This window comes from Apodemus sylvaticus, chromosome 1 (genome assembly GCF_947179515.1).
Source record: "Apodemus sylvaticus chromosome 1, mApoSyl1.1, whole genome shotgun sequence".
In the NCBI taxonomy this organism is placed as follows: Eukaryota; Metazoa; Chordata; class Mammalia; order Rodentia; family Muridae; genus Apodemus; species Apodemus sylvaticus.
The window spans coordinates 968,018-990,811 of NC_067472.1; the positions used below are offsets into that span (position 1 = coordinate 968,018).

General features: G+C 37.8%; 1 protein-coding gene across 3 annotated transcripts in view; it reads left to right on the plus strand.

The window, feature by feature from the left end:
- Nucleotides 1–242: 242 nt before the first annotated feature.
- Nucleotides 243–22,794, plus strand: part of Fam204a (family with sequence similarity 204 member A) — a 31,521-nt gene continuing 8,969 nt past the window's right edge. Inside the window, exons 1-7 of one of the 3 annotated variants that reach the window (XM_052182459.1) lie at nt 243–318; nt 431–744; nt 5,652–5,902; nt 6,387–6,474; nt 6,611–6,641; nt 6,826–6,925; nt 15,010–15,099. In XM_052182459.1, the coding sequence (XP_052038419.1) occupies nt 5,660–5,902; nt 6,387–6,474; nt 6,611–6,641; nt 6,826–6,925; nt 15,010–15,099 (552 nt within the window). In that variant the 5' untranslated portion in view covers nt 243–318; nt 431–744; nt 5,652–5,659. Of the gene's footprint in view, nt 745–5,651; nt 5,903–6,386; nt 6,475–6,610; nt 6,642–6,825; nt 6,926–15,009; nt 15,100–22,794 lie in introns of all 3 variants that reach the window. The other 2 variants (XM_052182464.1, XM_052182455.1) reach the window with 2 other exon arrangements.

The following is a 22,794-nucleotide window of genomic DNA, read 5'->3' on the forward strand; positions in this document are numbered from 1 at the left end:
ACTCAGGTGGGCGTCGAAGTAAGCACTTTTCTTAGCCAGGCTCACCAGCACAGGAAAGGAGCGAGGAAAGAACAAAGCTGTTTTAAAAAATAAATCGCTCAGTCAAAGTGAGAAAAAGGAGAAAAACAAACTAATACACAAAAAAACAAAAACCCAACAGCTTCCTCCAAGCAGAGGAACTGAGGCAAGGTAGACTGTTCCCTAGGCTATCACAGAGCCAGAACGTCCGCAGCTGATTGGCTGAGCAGCCGGGGCCAATCAGAAGGCACGATGTTGGCCGGATTCTAAGATGGCAGCCGAGCCGCTGTTTCCTGCCCGGTAAGTTCGGCTTCGGGCGGCGCGACTTGGCGGCAGGATTCGCGGTGGTCTGTCGGGTTGTGTTCCGAGGCAGTGAGGGCGGCGCAGGAGTTGGGTCGGCTTGTCCTTGCAGATCTTCCGTACGGACGCCGGAGCGGGCTAGGAAAACTCCGGGTTACCCCGCTGGGCTCCGAGGGCGTCGTGACTTAGGCGACCGGTCCCTGGCAAGCGAAGAGCGCGGAAGTCGGGCTCCTGGTACGCTCCCAGACAGCGACTCCGGCTAACCAAAGCAAGTCTCGCGGGTCGCCGTCCGCCGCCGTCCTAGTGCGATTCTGACGCGGCTCGAGAGCTGAAGGTGGTGCGGCCTCCCACCCGGCGAGAGCTGCAGAGTCCGGCTGTGTGGGAAGGGGTGTGCCTTTTAGAGCCACCCTCTCAGTCTTGAACTTTGTAAGTATTTGTTCAGTGGCGTGGACTGCATGGTTTAAAATCTTTACACACAAGGTAGAGAGGGTCCCGGGTAAAAGTGGTTTCCAGGCCTTTGCTGTAAACATTGTTTTAATTCAAACTCACCCACCCTTGAGAATAAAAACCAAAAAGAAATCGTTTATTTGGAGTAAATCTGAACTCAGGCCCCTGATTCCCCTCGTGTTTTCTGTGCCGTTTTGAGAAAAAAAAGGAACACATTTTCTACAATAGATGTTGATATCTTAAGCCTAAAAGTATGTTAGTTAACTAGTTCCAAAGTTCAGGAACTAAATTATTATGCTTTTATAGGTTAGTGGATAGCGGTTATAATTATTTTACAAATGCGGTTAAATTTAGATGTTTGTGATTATTTAAAATCGAATACATGAGACAATCACTTGATGGAAATGAAGTTTAGATTCTGGCATAGTGGAGACAGAAAATTTGTTGGATGCGCAGATTTTATATCCTTTGGGTGCTTGTGAGCAGTTCTGTGGTTTAGAAATACATTTCTCAAATCTCTAAATGCGACTCTGAGTGTGTTACTTAGTATAATATATATCTTCCCTGGTTTTTCATATGCAAAAAGTGCAGAAAAATTATTAGTAAATTTTACCAGTCATATAATTACAGCCTAGAACCACTGTTTTGGCCCATCTTCCAAATCTTTGTCTCCAAGAATTCATCACCAACTTTGCCCTCTAAAAGTTCATAATTTAAAGTTGTCAGGCATAAGTAGATCACAGTGATTTTGGCCAGTTGTAAAAAGGGTTGCTGTTAATTTCTAATGCCTCTTGGTTTGTGTGCCATTCGTGACAGGTCTGCTTTGTTTTTCTCCTACTGTTTTTCTGTCTTTTGTTGTAACTGGTTTCCTGACCTTTTTCAGTGGTCCCATGTGCAGAGCCTCTGAAAACTGGTCATTTTATGAGGTAGAGGAGAGAAGTGACATTTATATTGATCAAAGAGTAAGGCATAAGGCAGCTCTGGGCGTTCAGGACACTGAGACCTTTAAGATCATAAACATTTTAAAGGTATATGTGAGACATCTCACTGGTATCTGACCATAACTTCATTTTAGAGCCTAGCAAGAATGGAGACCCAGGAAAATACAATGGCTTGCTCAGAATGGAAGTCATCTGACTTTCAAGACTATTTTTGCCCCTATAATTAGTTATCTCCAGACCTGACACAAACTAGAATTTTTACAATTGGTATTTCTTTTATCTTTATGGTTTCTGTATCTCAAGAGATGGTATTTACTAAATCCTTTTAAAATTTTTTAGAAAGAATGAGATGTATAGTCAACATCTCTGGTAACAGGTAAAGAATAATGCCTTATTGGATATAGGTTTTCTTGCCAAAAGGTAGATGAAACTGTGCCACCAGGGGGAAAGTAAAATAATTGGATTTAAAAAAAAATACTGATATTTAGCTTAGTGACTTCCAGTACTTTCATTATAAAACTTGGTTAAGAATACATAGATTACTATGTGCTGAACCACTTTGTTTTAAATGGATTGTTTTCTGCCAAATTATGCTTAGTAATGGCTATGCTTGTTTTTTCGAGGGTGAAAGAAAGTCCTCTTCATTTAGACTTAGAACAGTACATAAATACATTCAGTTTATAGTAAATCTCTGCCCAGAACTAGAAGATATGTCCTATGTTGTACACAAAATAGTTTGTATATGGAATAAATCGTACCTGCAGTGGTGATGAATGTAGGAAATGAAGAAGTGATATTTCAAACTTTAGAAAAAAAGAAGGAATATGGCTCACTTACATCTTCCTTGAGGATATGATTAAATTAAATACTGGGTTACAGGCTAAAAACTGAAAGCTTACAAGTTAATTCATTTTCTGTGCTATGGGCCTGACTATAATCTACATAGGAGAATTGAGTTTCTGTTTGTCTGGTATTCCACATCTTTCTAGAATGGCTGAGTGAATATTCTCAGAGACTAATCTAGGATTTTTAAAGACATATAGCCTGAAAGGAATGAAAGAGACACTTCAAAGAAATAATCACCCTTCAGAGAATCCCAAACAGTAACAGGAGGCCAGATATGATGCCAATTGGAAAATGTATTAATGACATGTGTATGCAGGGAATAGAAAGACAGTATCTTCAAACAGGAGCCCAAGGCAGCCTCTCCATAATGGCTAGTTTACAGTTGAGCTGCTTCTTAACAGGACAGCTCTGTTTTGCAGGCTCATTACCAGCAGTTACCTGTGTTTATCAGCAGAAACCTTAATATCTCTTCCATCTGTTTTTGTTTTCTTTTTTGTTTTGTGCCACCCCCACTCCCAGTACCACAGGAAACTGATGTGTGACTAAAGATAAGGAACTCGTGAGTTTTAAAAATACCTTCCTTGAGTTTTGTACTATGGATTTGAAGGATCTTTTCTTCTTTCTTCAGGTCCATTTAAGAAACTGTCAAGCCAGGAAAATACCATATTAAATGCCATATCAACAGTCAATAGAAGTAATTCTGAGAAAGTTCAAAAAGCCATGAAAACTGGGTAGCTGCCTGAAAACTGATGAGGAAAAGATACCTTCTGTAGGGTACCTGAGACTGCTCTCGTTGGGGAATCACATTTGAATGCCCAGAATATAGATTCTGAAACTCCAGATGTGCTCAAACAGAGGTCTGCCATGCTATCTAAGGTCCAGGCTCAGGGACATTTCCATGCCATGGTGTAGATACTGTTCTGTGAAGCTCCTGGTTCTCTCCTCTTGTGTACTTTGGTTCCCAGTCTCTTGGAGAGTATCTAGCATGCAGTGAAAATTGCCATGGGCAGTTGTTCTATAGTAGGTCCCAGGCATGCTTAAAAAATGTCTGAAGATATTAGTTTTAATATCTTCAACTAGATAATGAGCCTAAAGATGTTGTAGATGCTTTACTATTCTGTTCTCCTTGCCGGCATATTTTATCTCGTCTTTTAAAACCTACAGACGAAGTTTAGAGGGAAATGCAGGTTTTATAAGTCACACACATATAATTTGGGGTCTCTACTTTGAGCTGAACATAAATTCTGGATAGAAAATTACACACACAGTGGTTTAGAGAAAACCTTTATAAATGAGAAGCATTAATATTTGAATCTCATTGTCTGATTTTCTGCCTCTTATTTCATTGCTCTATTCAGAAGGCCAAGTATAAGGTTTATTTAGAGAAGCTTCATGTCAGACTGGAGATCAATCAGGGAGGAACATGATTTGTATCAGTTGATAAATGAAACACTACAAATAAAAATTTTAAAGCTATCTTACAGGTTCTTCCATATTAGGAGTGGTAAAAAAAATGCATTCATGGCTACAGAAATAATAGCAAAAACCACTGAACATTTGTTATATTTTTCCTTTTTTTATGCACAGTTAAAGTTTATTTAAAAAATTAACACTAAACATTAATTGACCCCCCCTAGAACCCCCTGAATGCTGCAGAGTGTTGTATCTCATTTAATCCTCAGACTTACCAGGGTAATTATTCTGTGCTACAGATGAAGAAACTGAGGATCAGGGTTGTTAAGTAATTTCCTTCTGTTTCTAGAGGATCTGGAGTCAGGAGTCCAGTTCAGTCTTCTTGAAAAGTAAGAGAATGTTTCAGAAAATCAAATACTTTTAAACCTGTCCTAAAACACAAAAACACTGCTTCTTTTTAAATCTGAAGAGGTCCTTAAAAGAAATATGTAATTCAGAATAATGGAGAGCTCCTGATACCTGTGATCTGCAGAGAATGAGGAGACCCAGCAAGACAGCTTTCTGTTCTTCACTGATGGTGAAGCATGAGAAATGCAACTGGTTTGGGCTCAGTTGTATGAAAAAATAGGCTGTACTATGGAGTCCAAATGAAACTTTGATAATCGTTGCATGTGATTACATGAATTCTAAAATTCATTTTCATGAAACTTAATGATTATACCATTAGGCAATACAGATAATACCAAATACTATGCTGAACATATTTCCCAAATACATATACTATTGCTACTCAAGAAAGCTGTATTCTTGCTAAATTTTAGATTTATGTTTCATTTAGTTAATTTTACCAACTGTAAATTTTAAAACTAGGATTTTTTATATATATCCACACTTTTAATTTTTTATTATTATTATTATTATTATTATTTTACATTTATATATGTGTATGGATGTGGGTATCCATGTCGTAGCACACAGATAGAGGTCAGAGGACATCTTGCAGGAGTTGTTTTTCACCTACCGTGTGCGCTGGAACTCAAGTCATCAGGGTTGGTGGCTAGTGCCTTTACTTGCTGAGCCATCTTGTTGGCACATACTGCTACACCCTTTAAAACATAGATGTACAACTTAGTTTTTTTTTTTGTTTCCCTGCTTCTTAGACAATATACCCACCTTTTGAAAGTTATATATGCTTCAGTATAGATGACACATCCACCTTTATTCTTTTATAGGTACATTAAGAAGCATGTTATTTTAAGCCTTAAATTAGTTGTGAAGCTTCATGTATATAATTGCATTACTTAGGAGGTTGAAGCAGGGGGGTCTTCAGGAATTCTTGGCCAGCCTGGGCTCTAGAGTAAATCCTTGTCTTAATAATAAAAATAAATAAATAAAAAAATATAAATACAAATGTAAAATTACATTGTTTTTAGTTCTTACTGGCATTCTTGAGCCATGAGTGCTTTACTGAGTTTCATTTAGGCAAAATAATCCATACTTTAGAAAATCAGGGTTCCGTTTATCCATTTTAAATTTAAAACCCATTTTAGATTTTAAAGTCTAAATTGGCTGTCCTTAGGTCATTGGCAGACATAGTGGTCTCCTGAGGTATCTGTTAATGGTTTTAAAATAGTTTCTGTGTCTACTATTTGGGTTTGAATTCATCCTTCCCTTTTCTCCTATTAGAAGAAAAGATGTGGAGTGGGCTGTTACCTCCTGGACTAAATGAGAGTGATGTTGAATCAAATTCTGAAGATGAAATCATACTAGAGAACCCAGAACCTTCAGAACTTAATTTACAGGAAGATGGAAAGACTGGCAGCAGTACGAAGCCAGCAGTGTCAGACTTCCCGGCAGGCCAGCCAGAGACGGAGACAAAGGCTGATGCAGATGCATATAAGAAGTGTCCTTCTGGGATTCCCCTAAACATGTGGAATGTAGGTTTCCCTCTGTGTGGTTAGGAACGTACACATGTGTACATGTGTTCTCTGTGGTATGGGCAAAATATGTTGGAATACAACAGACAGCAGAAGGGCCTCAGAATACTTCTACTGTTGAATACTAACTGGAGTCTAGTATTATTTTACATAAGTAGACGTTGTAAAACCTTCATAATATTATCTATTTCATAGGATTATCTACCTAACATGATAAATGAGTTTATTTCTTTATTTCTTCCTTTAATTATATGAGTTACTTACTGAGCTTCATTCTCCATTATCAAACAGATTATATCAAAACCAGTGAATTTCCCAGTTCATCTGAGAGTTGTAAGGACTGAAGTATCTCAAGAACAGAATTCCTTACTTGATGTCTTTAGAAATGGCAGAGCATAAGGATTTTATTTAACATGTCTGTTCATTTTTAAACTGTATGTTTATCTTCAGTGCACACACATACCCCTTTTCTCTTTTTACATAGAAATTTCAAGAATTGCATAAAAAAAATTCTGAACAGAAAAATTCAACGCCAAGATTCAGACAGAAAAAAAGAAAACGCTCCAAAAAAGGTGTTTATTTTTTAATTTAGGCTGTTTAAGAGTTATTAGCACAACTCTTAAGTTGATTATGTGAGTTAATTTCTTAAAACATGATTTTGAAATAACAGCTGCATAATTAAGTATTAACACTCTAAATTCCTTTCAGGCAAATTGAAGAATGAAAAGGAATCTCACAGGTAGGTAGATTTAAAGTAGTTACTATTCAGCAGTGTTGTGGAATTTTCTAGATTGCTGCAATTCTTACCTTTGGTAATGATCAGACATGAGAAGTAGTCATTGGAGTGTAATTATTGCAACCAGTTAAAAATAGACAAAGTAAAGAGAGCTGTAATTTATGTACACAGATTTATCTTCTTGCAGTGAGCAGTCCTCAAGTGAGATCCAGTGGAAAGAGCTCACTCAGTATTTTGGAGCCAATGATAGATTTGAACCCCCTGTTAAACAGAAAAAAGTTGAGAAGGTAAGAACCTTTTATATTTATTATATTATTTCATCTTAGCTAACACGAGATATTTTTGATTAACCATGCCTAAAATAATAGTTCATTAATTCATATAATTAGAAACTTAAAACGTCCTGTTGTATACTTAATAAACAAGTGACTATCTAGTTTAAAACTGTTCACAAGTGTAAGTTGTAAAAAATATTATTGCGAGAGTCTCATTCCCTTTGCCTTGGGTAGTGAAAGAAAACTATTATAAGTGCCCATCTTACTGAGATGGTGAAGGGTGGTGAAGCCTCTACCTAATGACCAGCCTGAGGCTACTGAAACCTAGGTGAGGATTCTAGAAGAAGGGTTAATGTGAGACCTGTTTGGTTTTTTAGTTAGAAGGTTAGATTGGCTGGACTGAAGTCAGGAGGAGGAGGAAGGTAGCTCAAGATTCAAGATAATCCTGTAGAACTGACAAACATGGGTGGGACCTCAGAGACTTAGGAAGTGGGCTTTATTTACAGTGCATTTGGCCTTTAAGAGAGTGACATGATCTAACATGCTTAAAGATTCCCTGACTGTGGTGGAGAATAAGTTGGTGGTGACATAGTTAGTAAAAGTGAATGAGAACAGCAGACTCAACACAAGATAATGGTCCTGAGTGAGAACAGCGTTGATGATGATGGAGAAAAGTGTGAGTGCTTTGCAGTTTAAATGTGAAAGTAGAATTGAAAATATTTACCTTTGCATTATTAGTTTTTTTTCCAAGTGATGACACACACAATAATTCTAGTTAGAAAATTGAGAAAAGTTAGGAGAGAGGATTTAGAGTAGAACCTATTCAGAATTCATTTTGGGGCCGGAGCATTAATCAGAACACAAGAACAGAGTAACTAATGACTAATGAGGTGGGGCCTCAGAGCAGTGTGTGAGCTTGTGGTGTGTATTTGTAGTTGTTAATCTCTGGAAATGAGGACAGGGCTTGAAGGAACAAACCACATATTCAAGGCTGTGGAGGCAGTATTGGTAGAATCTAAGCATGAGAACCAGTGTTATCCTAGGGTTAGAGGACTGAGGGGGTTGGGGTAAAAAGTCTATTGTTACTGTATATTTGAAGTTGTATAATCTCAGTACTGGCTAGATATGACTAGCTCTTATTCATGTAGAATTTAGAGTTTGTATGGAGTTACGAGGATTCATTTGAATAACTCCATCTTAGCACCTAGCACTTTGTCTCACATGCATTCTAGAAAAGTCAAAACAGCAGTTAAAAAGTATGAATTCTGTTAAACAGAAATTGCTGTGAGTCTGTCTGATTGTAGTCACAGGTGCATCCATTGTGTAAGTTTGGACTCTTCCTGCAGAGTCCTCTGCATAAATGACTCCTGGCGAGGAAAGTTATGGGTCTTCTAACCAGGGAAACTGTTATTGGCCAGGCTTATATTTAGCCAGCGCTTAATATTCTACAAGTAAGTGCAGGCATGAAAGGAAAGGAAGGATTTAGTGCAGCTGAATGATTTCAGCGTCTCTTGGGAGTTGAGTGTAATTGCATGCCAGCAGTCTGCACTCACTCTTTAGGTTGGGGTCATGGTTTTTACATGATGCTTCTTTTTGGGATCCTGCCGAGGTTGCTACAGTGAGAGCAGCAAAATAAATAAACTTTAAAAAAAGTAAAAGCAAAATGTCCATACTGGAGACACCACAATAAAAGCTCTGAATACATGTAAGTCCAACAGATAGTTAGGAATCTGGTGAGGACTGTGTAGACACGTAGTGCAGTGTAAACAAATATGGATTTCCAGCCTAGCATTTATTCTCTAGAGTAGAGGCTGGTCTGTTACCAAAAAGTCTTTTTATTTTGTTTTCACTCAACCCTCAAGAACAGTAAAGCAAAACAAAACTTCTTCATCTCATGTGTATCATTCCCTTCCTTGGAGTCCTGCCAAGCCAAACTGATGCTCAGCCCAGAATGTGTACTGTAACACTGCTGTCACCTGCTTGCCAGACAATGCAGAGACGCTTGTAAATTTTTTTTACATATAGTCTTCCTGATTTTCAATGCTGTATTAAAGTATTCTTTGTATTAAATACAGATGTACTAGATGTCAATAATTCTGTAATTAAAGCATGATTATTTCAGATCTACATGGGAATTCCTGAAGAGTAAATTGTACTCATTCATTTTACTATAAATGTTTAAAGTATTCCGTAGTTGACTCAGTTTTATTAGCATCATTGTTGAAGTAGTCCTGGGTATGTCAAATGGACACTGGGCATGAAAACTACAGGTACTTTTATCATTTTTTTTTCTTTAGAATTACTGTCTTCAATGTTTGTTTAAAGTTGTTCATGAGAGTAAAGTGCTGTTATATAGATTAGGTTTTAGGTTTTTCAAACTTGTTGGTTTTTTGGTTTTTTGTTTTTAGTGGTAGAATACTTTTCCCATTTAGACCTTTATGTGGAACTCTAGTACATAGATTAGATCAAAACCTGACTGTCTCGAGTGCATAGGGAGGTAGGCACAGGGGTTTGGGAAAAACTTTATGGAGTAAGAGTCACAGTGTTTTTTTATGATCCTGTGATGATTTCTATAGGGAGGGCCAGTGTGAACCTCATAAGATAGATAAAGAAGCAGAAGGTTAGTATTACTTGGCTTAAAAGCAAATAGCAGGTAAGATGTAAGACTTTAAACTTAAGTCATTTGCCCCAATCTGAATTTTTCTAAAGTAAGCTCAGTTTTTAACTTAACTAAGTTTTGTATGACTTATATATAAAATAACAAAATCATCACATGTGACTTCTTAATATATGCTTAGGTTTATATTCATATGTTTCTCCTTCCTCTTCTTAATGGAAAAACTGCATCATTTTGCTCCTGGATATTCAAATTCAGTCATAATTAAACAAATTTCAATAGACAATTTATTTGTATTATGCTTTAGAGATTGGATATATTATCCAAATAAATACTTAGCAGTTAGATTTATATAAAAATACATTGTGATGTAGTTGGACTTGAAGAGCTTTAGTCACATATTAAAAGGAATCCTTCATGTGCACATGTGGAGTGAGTCCCTAAGCCTAGTGCTAGTGAAATCCTACGTACACGTTTGCTGTTGTACATTCTCGACATCTGTAGACAGCTTTATTGATTAGAGGTCAGCTGTTGTCTTATGGGAACCTTTTACATAATGCCTTTTGGTAAAATTTCCACTTGTAGCTAAATTGCCATTCCTAAACATGCCTGTTCTCTGATGTTTTATGCTTAATTCTTATTCAAGTAAAAAATGTTGAGAGTACAGTAAGGCACTGCTACTATAGCAGTAGCCTGCAGCTCCAGTTTCTCTTCTGGTATGGAAAATTCTGTGTAAGTCAGAATTACTTTGGGGGGGGTGGTCTTCCTGAAAGTCTAAAAAGCTTGGAATCTTAAATCCTGTTTGATGAAACAACTTACTAACCTAGAGTTGGATTCTTGAGTCTAGGATCTAAGCCCCTGAAGTCTGTAACCTCACTCACTGGAAAGTCATCTTGATATCAAAGAGCAACATTTAATATTTACTAGATGGTTGCTTTACTTGAACAATTGGCTAAATAGTTTAGAGAGCATGGCTTTATATTTACTTGATTTCAATGAGAGAACTACAGTCATAGATGTTTAGAGACTCACTCCAGATTGCTCAGTTCCTGAGTAGATTTACTTCATTTGACTTTCTCAGTAGTGTTCTAGGCTAAGGGCTATGAAGGTATGGTTTTCTTATGGTGATGGGCATGTATGATAAAGGAATTTTGAATGTATTTTAAATGCTTATTCTTAATAGATACAGGAGAATAAAAAAATTTTCAGAACCCAAAGAAGCTCTTCTGTTTTACTTTTAGAAAAATATAAGAACAAGCCAGGTATCATACATACGTTATGCTTATAAACTCAGTACTCTGAGGCATGAGTAGTGCAATAACTTCCAGCCAACCTGTGTCCCAGGATATTTAATGACACTGTGAACCCTGAGATTGTGTTATTTACTGAAGAAAAATAAGACAAAACAAAAACAAAGAACTATTTCTGGTTGTGTTGTGTTTCAGTCCTTAGCACACACCTTTAATCCCTTTGTCCGGAATACAGACACACTCTTAGTACACACCTTTAATTCCAAATAAGGAAGGTTTGAAATCTTGAAAGTGTTTGAAAGTGATGTTTAATTGAGTGGCAGACAGAGTGGCAAATTAGAGAAGGAGTTGACAAAATGAGATGTGCCCAACTCTCATAAGAAGAGAGGAAAGAGAAGCTACTTGAAGAGCAGTGTAGAGAGGGAGAAGAGGCAGTTTTATGGGGACAGTTGTACAGAGACAGGTTGACACAGAGAGAACAAGTTAGACACAGGTGAGGACAGATAAGCCAGAGAATGAGGAGGAGCCAAAAGATGAGAGCATATTGTCACAGTTTGAGACCTAGCAGAGCAAAAGCCAGAGGCCAAGGAGAGAAACCACTTTGAATCAGCCAGTGTGAAAAGGAGTTGAGCCAGAACAACTGAGTTGACCAGCCAACCAGGGCTTAGAAAGAACTAGGAAGGGGTAAGCTTTATTCAGCAATAAGTCGCAGAGGCTGATAGCATTCTAGGCTTAGATAAACAGGGGCTAGAAGCTTCCAGGACCAGGCCTAGGTTAGCAGGTGGAGGCAGTAAGGAGAATACTACAGGAGAATTAAAAATACTGGGGTAAGGTGTGAGACCTATCTGAAAACGAAATTGTGGGGGCTGGGGGGAGGGAGAGAGAGATTGAGATTGTATGAAAGAAGGAAAAAATACAAGAATCAGTTATATTTTTTAAAAAGAACCATTATTAGAGACAGAGTTGAAATTGTAATAGAAACTTAGGATTTTATTTATAGAAATGAATTTTGTTCATCCGAGCCAATAATCTTACTGTCTTTGGGAAGCTGAGGCTTAAGAGTAAGCACACAGAGCTGTGACCACATTTCTTCTGAATACTTAGGGGAATGGGGACTGGTTGAATAGCAGTAAGGTAGACTGGTAATTTTAACTGATTCCTTTATTTGGTTTTGAGACAAACCCAGATTGGCCTCATATTTTATTATGTAGCCGAGGAGGATTCTTCTTTTGTTTATTTGTTGTTTGTGTTTGACAAGATCTTCCTACTAGCTTTCTCTCTGGGTGTCCAGGAACTTACTGTGGAAACCACTGGCCTTAACTCTGCCTCCCTTTGTTGGGATTAAAGGAATGCACCTTCAAGGACCTTGAATTTCTCCTATATTGACCACATTACAAGTGTGTGTCACCGTTATGCTAGATTAAATGCAGTACTAAGGGTCAAACCCAGGGTTTTATTTATTCTAGGCATTACTACTAAGAGATGTTCCCCAGCCTGATTTTATTTTCAAGTGAAACTTTACCTTTATTTAAGCTCAGCAATTTATAAGATTTTTCTATGATAGAGGAGTTTTCCCTTCCCTTTGTGGCATTCATCTATGGCTCTTTGTACCAGAGGAACATTAACAAGTTGATTCAATAGAGTGGTTCAGTATGTGGACTTATTCAGGTCTTGGGATCTATGGGCTACTCTGGGTACTATATACAGGAAGGCAAGAAGTCTAGATAATTGGAAGGGAGCACAGGTACTGTGTATAACATATGTGACAGTCTTAAGGGGGGATTAGTAGACCGGTTACTAAGGTAGAAGAATGGAGCTAGTCTGGGTGATTGCTTGGGTAAACAATGAGATGGAGGTATTCAGCTACCTCTGACTCTGTGATACAAGAAAATTAAATTTGATATTAATGTTTACTTTATCTGTCTCAGAGGCATTTGAGGAAATTTCTATTTTGCAGAGGGAGTAAATGCTATTGTATTTGCATTTTGCAAATAAATAACTTCATTTCCATTATAGATTAAATATGAAGTTCTAAATGGAGACTATAAATTTCAAATTGTACTATACTGAGAGCTAAAGATAAAGATACCCTTGAACCCTGAAGAGATACAGAAGTCAGAAAAAGTGTCAGATCCTCTGGAATTTGAGTTCCAGGCAGTTGTGAGCCACCTGACTTTGGTGTTGGGATCTGAACTTGAGCTCTCTGGAAGTGTAGGAAATGTTTTTAACTGCTGAGCATGGGTCCAGTCCCAAGAAATACAGTTTTTATTTGTTGCAGGTAACTTTGTATGATAAGCATGATAGTATGTGATCCCTGTTTGATTGTAAGAGCATCATCACCTCAATGTTATTGTCATGGAATTCTTTTCAGGGCTGCAGTATAGGTTAGTCCTTCTACTATTAATGCAGACATGGATTACAGCACTGTAGTTGGAGTGCACAAGTACTGACTAAGTCAGTGCCTCCTATGTGGAAGGAACTGGGTGCGATTTGGGGATACTCCCAGCTAGTTACTATACACAGAATTTGCCTTTATTGAACATAGAACCCAAGAAAGGAGAAAGTGTGTCAGAGGAACAAGTCTAAGGGACAGATACAAAGTTTAGTGATGCAGTCAGGAGAGCAGTCTTGGTGTGGGACATGAGGAAAGGTAGCAAGGTCAGTAGATAAGGAAGCATCCAGAGTAATATCTGATTGGAGCCTGAAAACATTGGAGGAGTTTTTTTTAAAGGGAAGTATGTCAGAGGTGCTGGTAACAAAGATGGCACATGTGACCAGAGATTAGAAAGTATTTAGCACTGTTGTAGATGAGGCTGAGAAAGAGGTATCTAGATAAACCTATTAGCAAGGTAGTTGATCTACATTCTGGTACAAGATCCTTAGCTTAGCTTTGCATAAACCCAAATAAACAGTTTGTAGATTTGCACTATTGGCAGGTGAGAGCTGGTACACCTCACTTGGAGTGGTACAGGCCTCAAGTACAGTCACAGCTTCCTGGGAATGAAAAGTATTCAGAAAGAGTCTTCCACAGTATTTGCACCAGCCTGAGACAAATTCTGCAGACATACAAGACAAGGAAATTGTACACTAGGCTTTAGAATCATGTGGCCTGAGTCAGAGATAACGAAAGACGGTTTAATAAAAGTCTCCAGCTACATGGGAAACTAGTTGACTACTCAAGTCCTTGGATGGGTTGTGATAAAGAAATCTTTTCTTATCCCAGATGTCAGGTGAAGTATTCACCTGCCTCTGCTTCTAGTCTCCTTAGGTAGGTTATGTTGCAGTTGCTAAAGTCTTCATCTCAACAATACAGGAGCAAAATCTCCCTCTCTTGATGGCTATGATCAAGCATTTACTGATAGAAGAGCTTTTTCCAGCACTTTTGCTGTTATATTAGGAGGAGGAAGTTTTTATGAGGTCCAAGATTCACTGTGTTGAAATATAGGAATAGGAGGCAACTGTTAAGATAAAATTGTCTTCCAAGAATCATATATTAGATCACTTAAAACTTTGTGTTAGTAACTATTCACAGCTAGGCCTTGTTTATATCTGAGTGTCTTTTGATAAGTGTGTAAGGAGCCCTACCTAGTTTGGTAGTTCTGTGACATTTAAATGTTTGATTTCTTGAAGTACTTTTAGTAAATTAAAATATTTCCACAGAAAAATAAAATAATCATTGGCTGCTTTCTTCTCTGTATAGTAGTCAGCATAGCAGACCTAACTGAAGATGGAGTGAAATGTTGAGCTGCAGGAATGGGCTGTGGTTGAGAATTCAGACTACAAACCTGGATGTGGGTGGCTTTATATCTTACAGACTGATGTCAACCAAGTCAAGTAGTTTTGGCATTTCATGGAGATGTAAGGATGCAAGTGATAACTTTTGTAGAATAAGGTCAGGTTCTATCATCTGGTGAACACTCCATAATTTTGATTCATTGGTGTCATTAACATTACTGTTATGAGGGAATCAAAATCTCTGGTTCCACCTCCCCAACACCCCCAAATCTGAATTTACATCTCCTTTTTACTATTAGCTTGAGAAATTTGGAGACCTTGAGTAATCACTGAATGTTTCAGAAACATCCATAAATGGGAATTGATGCAAACCTGTGTCGGGTTATTGAGGGGGCCGAATGGAAGTAACATTTGCTGTAGACCTGTGACAGCCTTGGTTAGCAAGTGATTGAGTTTCTTTCCTGTTCATGTTTGTGTTTTGTTTTTCTTTGTAGTCAGGCCTTGAGAAGAGGATTGACCAGGCTGTGGAGGAGTGGGATGTTGAGAAGGCTGAGGAGCTCAGCAACCAGCTAGCTACTCGAGAGGTAAGACAGACTCAGTCCAGCTTTCTATTGCTTTCACACTTATATCCCATTCTACTGTTTATTTTGAAATCTAGGTTTTATGTTGACTTTAATGCTTTAAATTTATTCTGGTCTAAAACTTAGGATGAAAATTATGCATAATTGATATTTGACCCTAGTTTTCCCTGGCCTATGGCAGATTTTTTGCTTTATCTGTATTTGAGGTTGGTGTTGTTTTTCAGGTATGATTTGAAGGGTGCCTTCATTTTTCCCATGGTGTCTAACTCAGTTTATCCTCACTGGGGACAGCTATGTGTTCTATAGTCACAACCCTGCAGTCTTTGCTTTATCCTTGCTTACAGGCTCTTACTGTAGATTCTGTACATACTTCAGTCTTGTGGGGTTTCAGCTAATTGTCACATGGTCTGTAGTAGTGTAAAATTAAATATAATTTAATATATTTCCAGCTGTAGAAGGCTACAAGATGCCTCTGATTCATGCCCTTGGAGGTGGGGGTCCTGCAGACCTGTCACTCATACTTAATGCCTTTTCCTGTTTTATGGTTTTTTTCTCTTTATAGACTAAAAGACATGGAAAAATCTATATCCTTGTTTTTATTAAATTAGTACTTGATTCCCTAACTCCTTAGCACATAACACTCCTTGGTGTTTAGTCACATAAAAAGCATCATAACTCATCTATGTAAATTGCTGGTTGTTTCTTAGTGTTGTAATTCACAGACTTTTTGTTTTGTTTTTTCTGTTTTCCAATCTGAAATGAGAAAGGTCTCTTTCAGTATATTATTCTATGGATGGAATACTGTTGCATTTACCCATCATCAGTTGTCTAAAAACCCACCATTTATGGCCATTGTGATTGTGTTTGTGGGTGTGAATGTGCATGAATATGCGTGGGTTTGAGTGTGTGTATGTGTGAATTTTTGCCTATTTTTAGCTGCAGCCCTTAAAATCTTGTGGATTTTTATGTATGGAATAGACAGATTCAAAAGAAAGGCAGAAGGATGATTCTAAAATCATCTGAAAGACTTAAGGATTTCAAATTTGTCCATTTTAAGTCTTTATGAATAGTCACAATAATATTTCTGTATGTATGTGTGTAACTGAGTGTAATTGTGTGTAACTGAGTAGCATCGAACATGCCCACACTGCTGTGCAGAGTCTACCACTACTCGTCTCTAGAATTCTTCATCTGGGAAAACTGAGGCTCTGCACCTTAAACTGTTACTCTGAATTCTGCTCTCCACTCTGCTTTGACAGAAGGCCCATTTGTCTGTGCAGTCAGGTTCTGTAGGTGCCTCATATGTTTATGCTTTTGTGTCTGGAATATTTCTTTAGCATAACATCTTTTGAGATCATTGTATTGTAGTATATATTGGAATGGTTGTCCATTTCAAGACTGGTTGCCACTGTGCCACATTTGGGGTATGGTGCCATTGTATGTGCATTTAATTGCTGGTAGACACTGCTTCCACTGTTTAACTATAGTGAACATGCAACTGTAAATATGAGTATACTAGCATCTGTTTGAACCCCTGTTTGACTGTTCTTTATAACCAGAAACAAAATTGCTGTATTATTTAAGAAAGAAAAATGCATGCCAGGCATTTGGTATGTTTTTAATTTGTGAGGATGCTATGACACAGCATGGCCATCTTGTAGCTGAAATGAAATATTCTTTGTATTTGCTTTTTCCTTATATTTTACTCTTTACATCTTCTAATGTTCCTTATGCTTAGTTTGACAATTGATCTATTTTATTTTTAAAAATGCTGTATTTGGAATCAGTGGGTGTGGCTCTTGTTTGGTACAGTAGTATTTCATCACTATTTTGGAAGGGAAAAATAAAAGTTCATTTAATAAAATTAACTTGAAGATGCATTAAATTGTGCGACAAGTTCAGTAGGACTTCCTGATAGCTTTTCTAGATAGTTCAGTAGGACTTTCCTGTGGCTTTTTCAGTGTAAGACCCCTACATGTCAATCTGCTTTATTTCTTATCCTTATGTGTTAATCTTTGCTTTCACTCAACAAACATGATATGTGTGTTAGTGGTGTGGTACTTAGAACTCATCCATAGGTGTGCTGTTGTTAGTAGTAGTTGGGTTTCTTAAAAGTATAGTTAATTTCTGAGATAACAAGATTATACCAATTTATTAGTGAATGTCACCTGCAGAATTTGACAGGGTGGCCATGGACACATGAGGAAATGGTGGTGAGGAACAGTGCTTATGGGCTTGGACAGGACTTTAGGTGTTAGATCTCTACCTTGGATCTAAAGCTTCAGACTGAGGAGGACATCAGGATGGGACTAGGGAAGAGTGAGATCCAATGAGGTTGAAAGCGCATAGGGCACTCGTAGCTAATCAGTAGGGTTGTGTCCTTACCAAGTTGTGGGTTTAGAAGCTGGTGACAGCTTTGTGTGGATTGGGAATGAAACCTTTGAGAGAGCTGGTGCTTAGCTGTTTTGCTACTGAGGAAGTATCTCACTTGCCCTGTGCCACATATTGAGTGTGTCTCTTGAGTGGCTTGAAAGGCTCCAGGACTGTTCGATGTAGGTTTTCAATGGTGGACTGGGGCTGTTGAATTGTTCTGGTAAAGCCCAAGACACAACCTAAGAAAACCAGCAGGACTCTGGTATGTGGTTGCTTGCTGGATTTTAGAAATGCTGTGTGTTTGTCTTCATTGCACTCTTCAGGGTTGCAGGATGCAAACTAGTACTCTCTTTTTATTCTTCCATCATTCTTTTGGAGACCCAAGAGTTATGTACTGTGTGCTCTCTTCCAGCTACAGAGTACTATAGCAGACTCCTTCCCTCAGTCAGTTGTCTCTGACTTTTTGTCTTGGTTGAGGAAGAAAAGACAAGGCAAAGCATAGTTTATTAGCCCTTCTACTTGAAACCAGGAACAAGTAATCTGTTTCATTGCAGGTTCTGAGTTCCTTTTAGCAGAGTTTTATTTGTTATTAAGGACATTGTGCAATTTGAGGCCAGGGAGATCACTCAGTGTAGCCTGAGCTTGATGACAGGAATTCTTGTGAAGGTGGGAGGAGAGAACTAACTTTACAGAGTTGTTTTCTGATCCTCATACACAGTGAATGACTCCAAATCTACACCATGCCTACCCATATAAAAACGTTAATCAGAAAAAGCGATAACAAGTTGTTCAGTCGAGGACCTGAGTTAGATCTCTGACACCAGCATGGTAGAAGGGGAGGACTGACCTAGATGTGTACATACGTACACAAAAATTGAATGTTTTAACGAAGAAAATTGTAAAATTTGCAAAAAAAAATGTTTTCTTTAATCCATATACTTTAAATTTGCATTTATTCCATTACTTTGCATACTAGCAAAGGCATATCCTGTTCTCTAACCTTGTACTCTGTTGCTGTGTTCCTTTACTTTAGAATAGCTGTTCCTCCTTATTTTTCAAGGCATTGTTTTTGAGGAGAGGCCAGTTAGTACACACCCTCAGTTTTGTTTTGTCTAGTATTTCCTCATGCTGTGTCACAGCAGCAGCCATGAGCCCTTCTCAGACTCTCCGGAGACACATGCTTTCTCTGTGCCACTGTTTGTTTGATGGTTTGACTTTGATGAGGGTGATAGCGCTGAGATTTTCCCCTTTGTGATGAATAAGTACCAGTACCATGTGGAGAGACAGTTTGAGGCTACAGCACTCCCATGTTATACTTTCATCTATTTCAGCATCTGTTGTTGGTTCTTTTATTGTGTTTTTTATTGTAAGTTATTATTGTGGTTGCTAAATGACTTTAGGTCTTTAAAGCAACAGTTGACTTTACTTTTGAAAAAAAGTTTATTTTAGTTCTAATCATGTATGTGTGTGTTCATTTGCTCATGAAAATACAAGTGAGTGTAAGTGCTCAAGGAGGCCAGAAGAGGTGTCAGATCTGGAGCTGGAGTTATAAGAGTTATAAGCTTCCTGGTGTAGGTTCTGGGACCTGAATTCTAGTCCTTTCCATGAGTAGCAAGTGCTTTTAACTTTAAGCCATCTCTCAAGCTCCTCTTGACGGTACCAAGATTAATAGTTAGTTTCAGTGTTAGGTATTATATTATAGATTTGCCTTCTGACTCTACATCAAGTCTCATGAATGTGGGCAGTTTTCTAAATGGTATGCTGGGTTGGAAAGAAGTTGCATGCAGTATTGTGTACCAGCCTTATGTTAGTAATTCCACCTTGGTCCTGGTGAGCTTCCTTGCTATGTATGTGTTCAACTACCTGAAAAAGCATTCAGAGCTGTCCCTCCAGGGTTTTAGAAATGGGGATTTTCTTTGAGGACACTGGGATTATAGTTTGGTGTCTTCTCATTTTGCTGTTTTAGAAGTTAAAATTTTATAATGCTGACTAGGCATTTTATTTCAAGGCTGACCTTTCCTGTCATACTGTATGGCAAATGAGATTGCTTTAGAAAAACTTTTCAGCAGATGTGAAGATAACATTTTTCTCAATTGTCTTTTTACTTTGATACATATTATGTAAAGCTGTGTTCTGGTATTGTGTTTAATGAATTCTGGTCAAAAGAAGAACAAGTAATTTATTTCTTGGATAACTGAAAGGACAGCTGGGACATGATTGCTGTTGTGACACAGATTCAGAAAGATGCCAGTGCTCTGTCCACTCCTGGAGCACCCTTCAGGAATGTCTAGTCAAGAAAAGCCTTGGCGGGAAATGTTGCCAACTTTAGATTCTCATATTCATCCCTTTAGTCCAGTCACTGTGAAGATGAGATGGGATTTTAGAGAAGTGTGTGTTTGGGGTAGAAACCTATGAATAGAGTGTATGTATGCATGGTAGGTGTCCTTTTGAAATTCAGGTAGATTGGTTTTTAATAACAGCATCATTTGCTTTTCTCAAGAAACAGTGACTGGGACCTGCTGATAAAGCCTTTGCTCAGAGGCACAGACCCCAGACTTCTTAAAGCCCTTTCCAGCCGTAGGTGAAGCTCATTTTGATGTTTAACATTTAAAAGCCTGTGAAGCAAGTAGGGAAGCATCAATTTTGAGAAAAATGAAGTTAAAAGTAGAACCATATCTGAATAGACCTGAATAGTCCCTCAAGAGAGTATGTCAAAATTAGGCTTTTGGTACACTCTCATTAGGACACAGTAAAGCACATAATTTCCCAGAAACATGTCCCTCACATTTGTGATGACTGAGTTTGCATGGAATCTGGTTTGGGGGAAGAGGGTGACTTAAGTGTCTGGTGTCTAAGCCTAAGCTGGGCTGTCATTTCAGGGTTTGCTGTGTAGCTGCAGACTGCTCTGAAAATGCCCTTCCTGCCCCTCTGCCCGGTCCATATTTATGTTACACTGATGAAGCTGTTCCAACTTGAAAAAAAGTTTCTTTCTTTAAACTCTCATTTGGGGCATGTCTGGCTGAACTGACTTGGCAGGACACTCTGTTCATTGACTGTGATCCTTGAAAATAGCATCTTCTACCTTTTACCCTCAGCTGTTATCTGAGGTTGACCTCATCCTGAGGCACACTCCAGTCTTAGAGACCTGTAGAAACAAATTCAGTGCTAAAGCCTGAATGTCAGTTGGAGTATTACATATTGTAAAAAGGACTTTTTTCTAAGAATCTTTTAGCTTGTAGAGATAAAAACCAACTTCACTTGGTAGCCAAGCAATGTTCCCACCTTCAGATGAGTCCTTGCTCCTTAACTAAATATATTCCTCAGATACACTTTAGTCTATCTGTCCAGTGTCAAGATAGATAAAATGGGCCTGTTCCTATTTTCATAAGTACTCTTTTGTGAAGAAATATCTTGAAACTAAATTTCTGAGTTAAAACTGTTCCTATACAGTGCTGAACAATATATTCCAGTTAGCCATTATAAAACTTTATTGCTAGAACATCCAGCCCTGCTAAAGAAGGTCAGATCTTTTCTTTAGTTATAAATATTGTGTTTTCTGGCATCTGAAGAGTGGGTAAAAATACAGTATGGATTTTATGAGCTTCCCTCCCCCCCTCTCTCTTTTTCTCTCTCTCTCTCTTCACACACACAATTTTATATTCATGGAAAGATACTGTCCAGTTAGCCAGAGGTATGCTTGACAAATGCTGTCAATCATGAGTTTTCTCTAAAAGCAGGTGGTAGGTTTTACTTACAGTCCTTTTATGTGGGTATCTGCAGACTCTGGCAAAATATATTTTGTGTCTTAATACTGTTCTGCTTTCCAGTCCTGACTTTTTCTTGATTGACTTCTCTTTCTATTAGTAAGGGCAGTTTAGCACCATTTTCTTTTTGGTATATTTCACTGGTAGATTGGCAGTAGGAAAGAAGATAGGGCACTGGGAAGAAAAAAAAAAAACCCTCTCAGGGAATGGGTTTTTGCAACTAGGCAACTCTACCAGCTCCTAGTGGAGTTGGGAGCTCTGTCCTTTGGGCAGTATGTGTCTGCTGAGGATCATCTAGAACCGAATACTTCGGCCATCTCTCAGTATTTTTAAATTCAGACATTTCTCCATGTTATCCTCTTGTATGCACATAGTCTGGGGTGCTTTAAAATGGTAGCCTTATTTATTTATTTATTTATTTAAGTCTTATACTCCCTAACTCTAACAAATAAATCAGTTGTTACAAGTAGAGGAACTTAGCACAGAGCATGAAATAAGTGTTGTCTGACCCCATGAGGGAAGGACTGAGTGAATTCCTTTACATTTAGTTTAAAGATGTTTTCTTTCCCATAAAAATCCTGCAGCTTTGAAGACAGCGCTTGTTGGCCTCAGAAAAGTAAGATTGGTATTTAGCAAAGGGCATCTCTGTGTTTTTCAGGTGTGCTCATTCACATCTCATTGCATTGTGGATGCTTTCTTAACCTCTGGGGTCTGGCTGGGTGTTCACCTTGAATGGCATTCCTTATGCGTGTCTTAATTATGTTTATCTGTGCTTTTAACTAACCTTAAAAAAGATTTCAGATGTTACAAGTCTAATTAAAGAGACAGACAAAGCACAGTTTATACTGTAGATTTTTTTTCTGCAGTTCAATTAATCAGCATGTTTTCTCTTTTAATTAAAACCATTTTAGTAAATTAAAGCCCACAGCAAAACACATATATAATTTGTTTGTAATTAGCTCTTAATTGGTGGTAGTTGAAGCTTAGCACCCTTGGTTTCTTTCTTCATGATTGCCATTTTATTAGCAGCCAGTCATTAATTAATCTTTTTCTAATTAGCTTATAAAACTGTTGATGGCACATTATTGTAAATGTGATTTTAAGTTCAAAGCTTGCTAATAGGCTTTCTTACTTAGAAGAACAGAGATAAAGAAATTGCTGAAAACAGTACTACAGTTCTTTCAAAAAACTGTCTTTCTTATGGGGGCTGTGTAAAGCATCTAACAGCTTATGGTTAATTTTTTAATGCCTTTTTCCTCTTTATGAATGGAATAAGTTGCTTGAATATAAATGTCAATATCTAGGAGTAGTTTCAACAGTGTAACATTTTTTTCCTTTTTGTTTAGAGTACTGTAATTTACATATAATTTGAAGTCATTAAAACAGGCATTATATAAACTATTTTACTATTAAATGAGAGTTAAGTATATGGATTATATCATACATACATATGTGTGTGTGTGTGTGTGTGTGTGTGTGTGTGTGTATCTGTTTTCCTAGTATGTTTTAAACTGGGACTTGTTGGTTATGGCTGAAATAAACTGGCAGGAAATTATAGGTT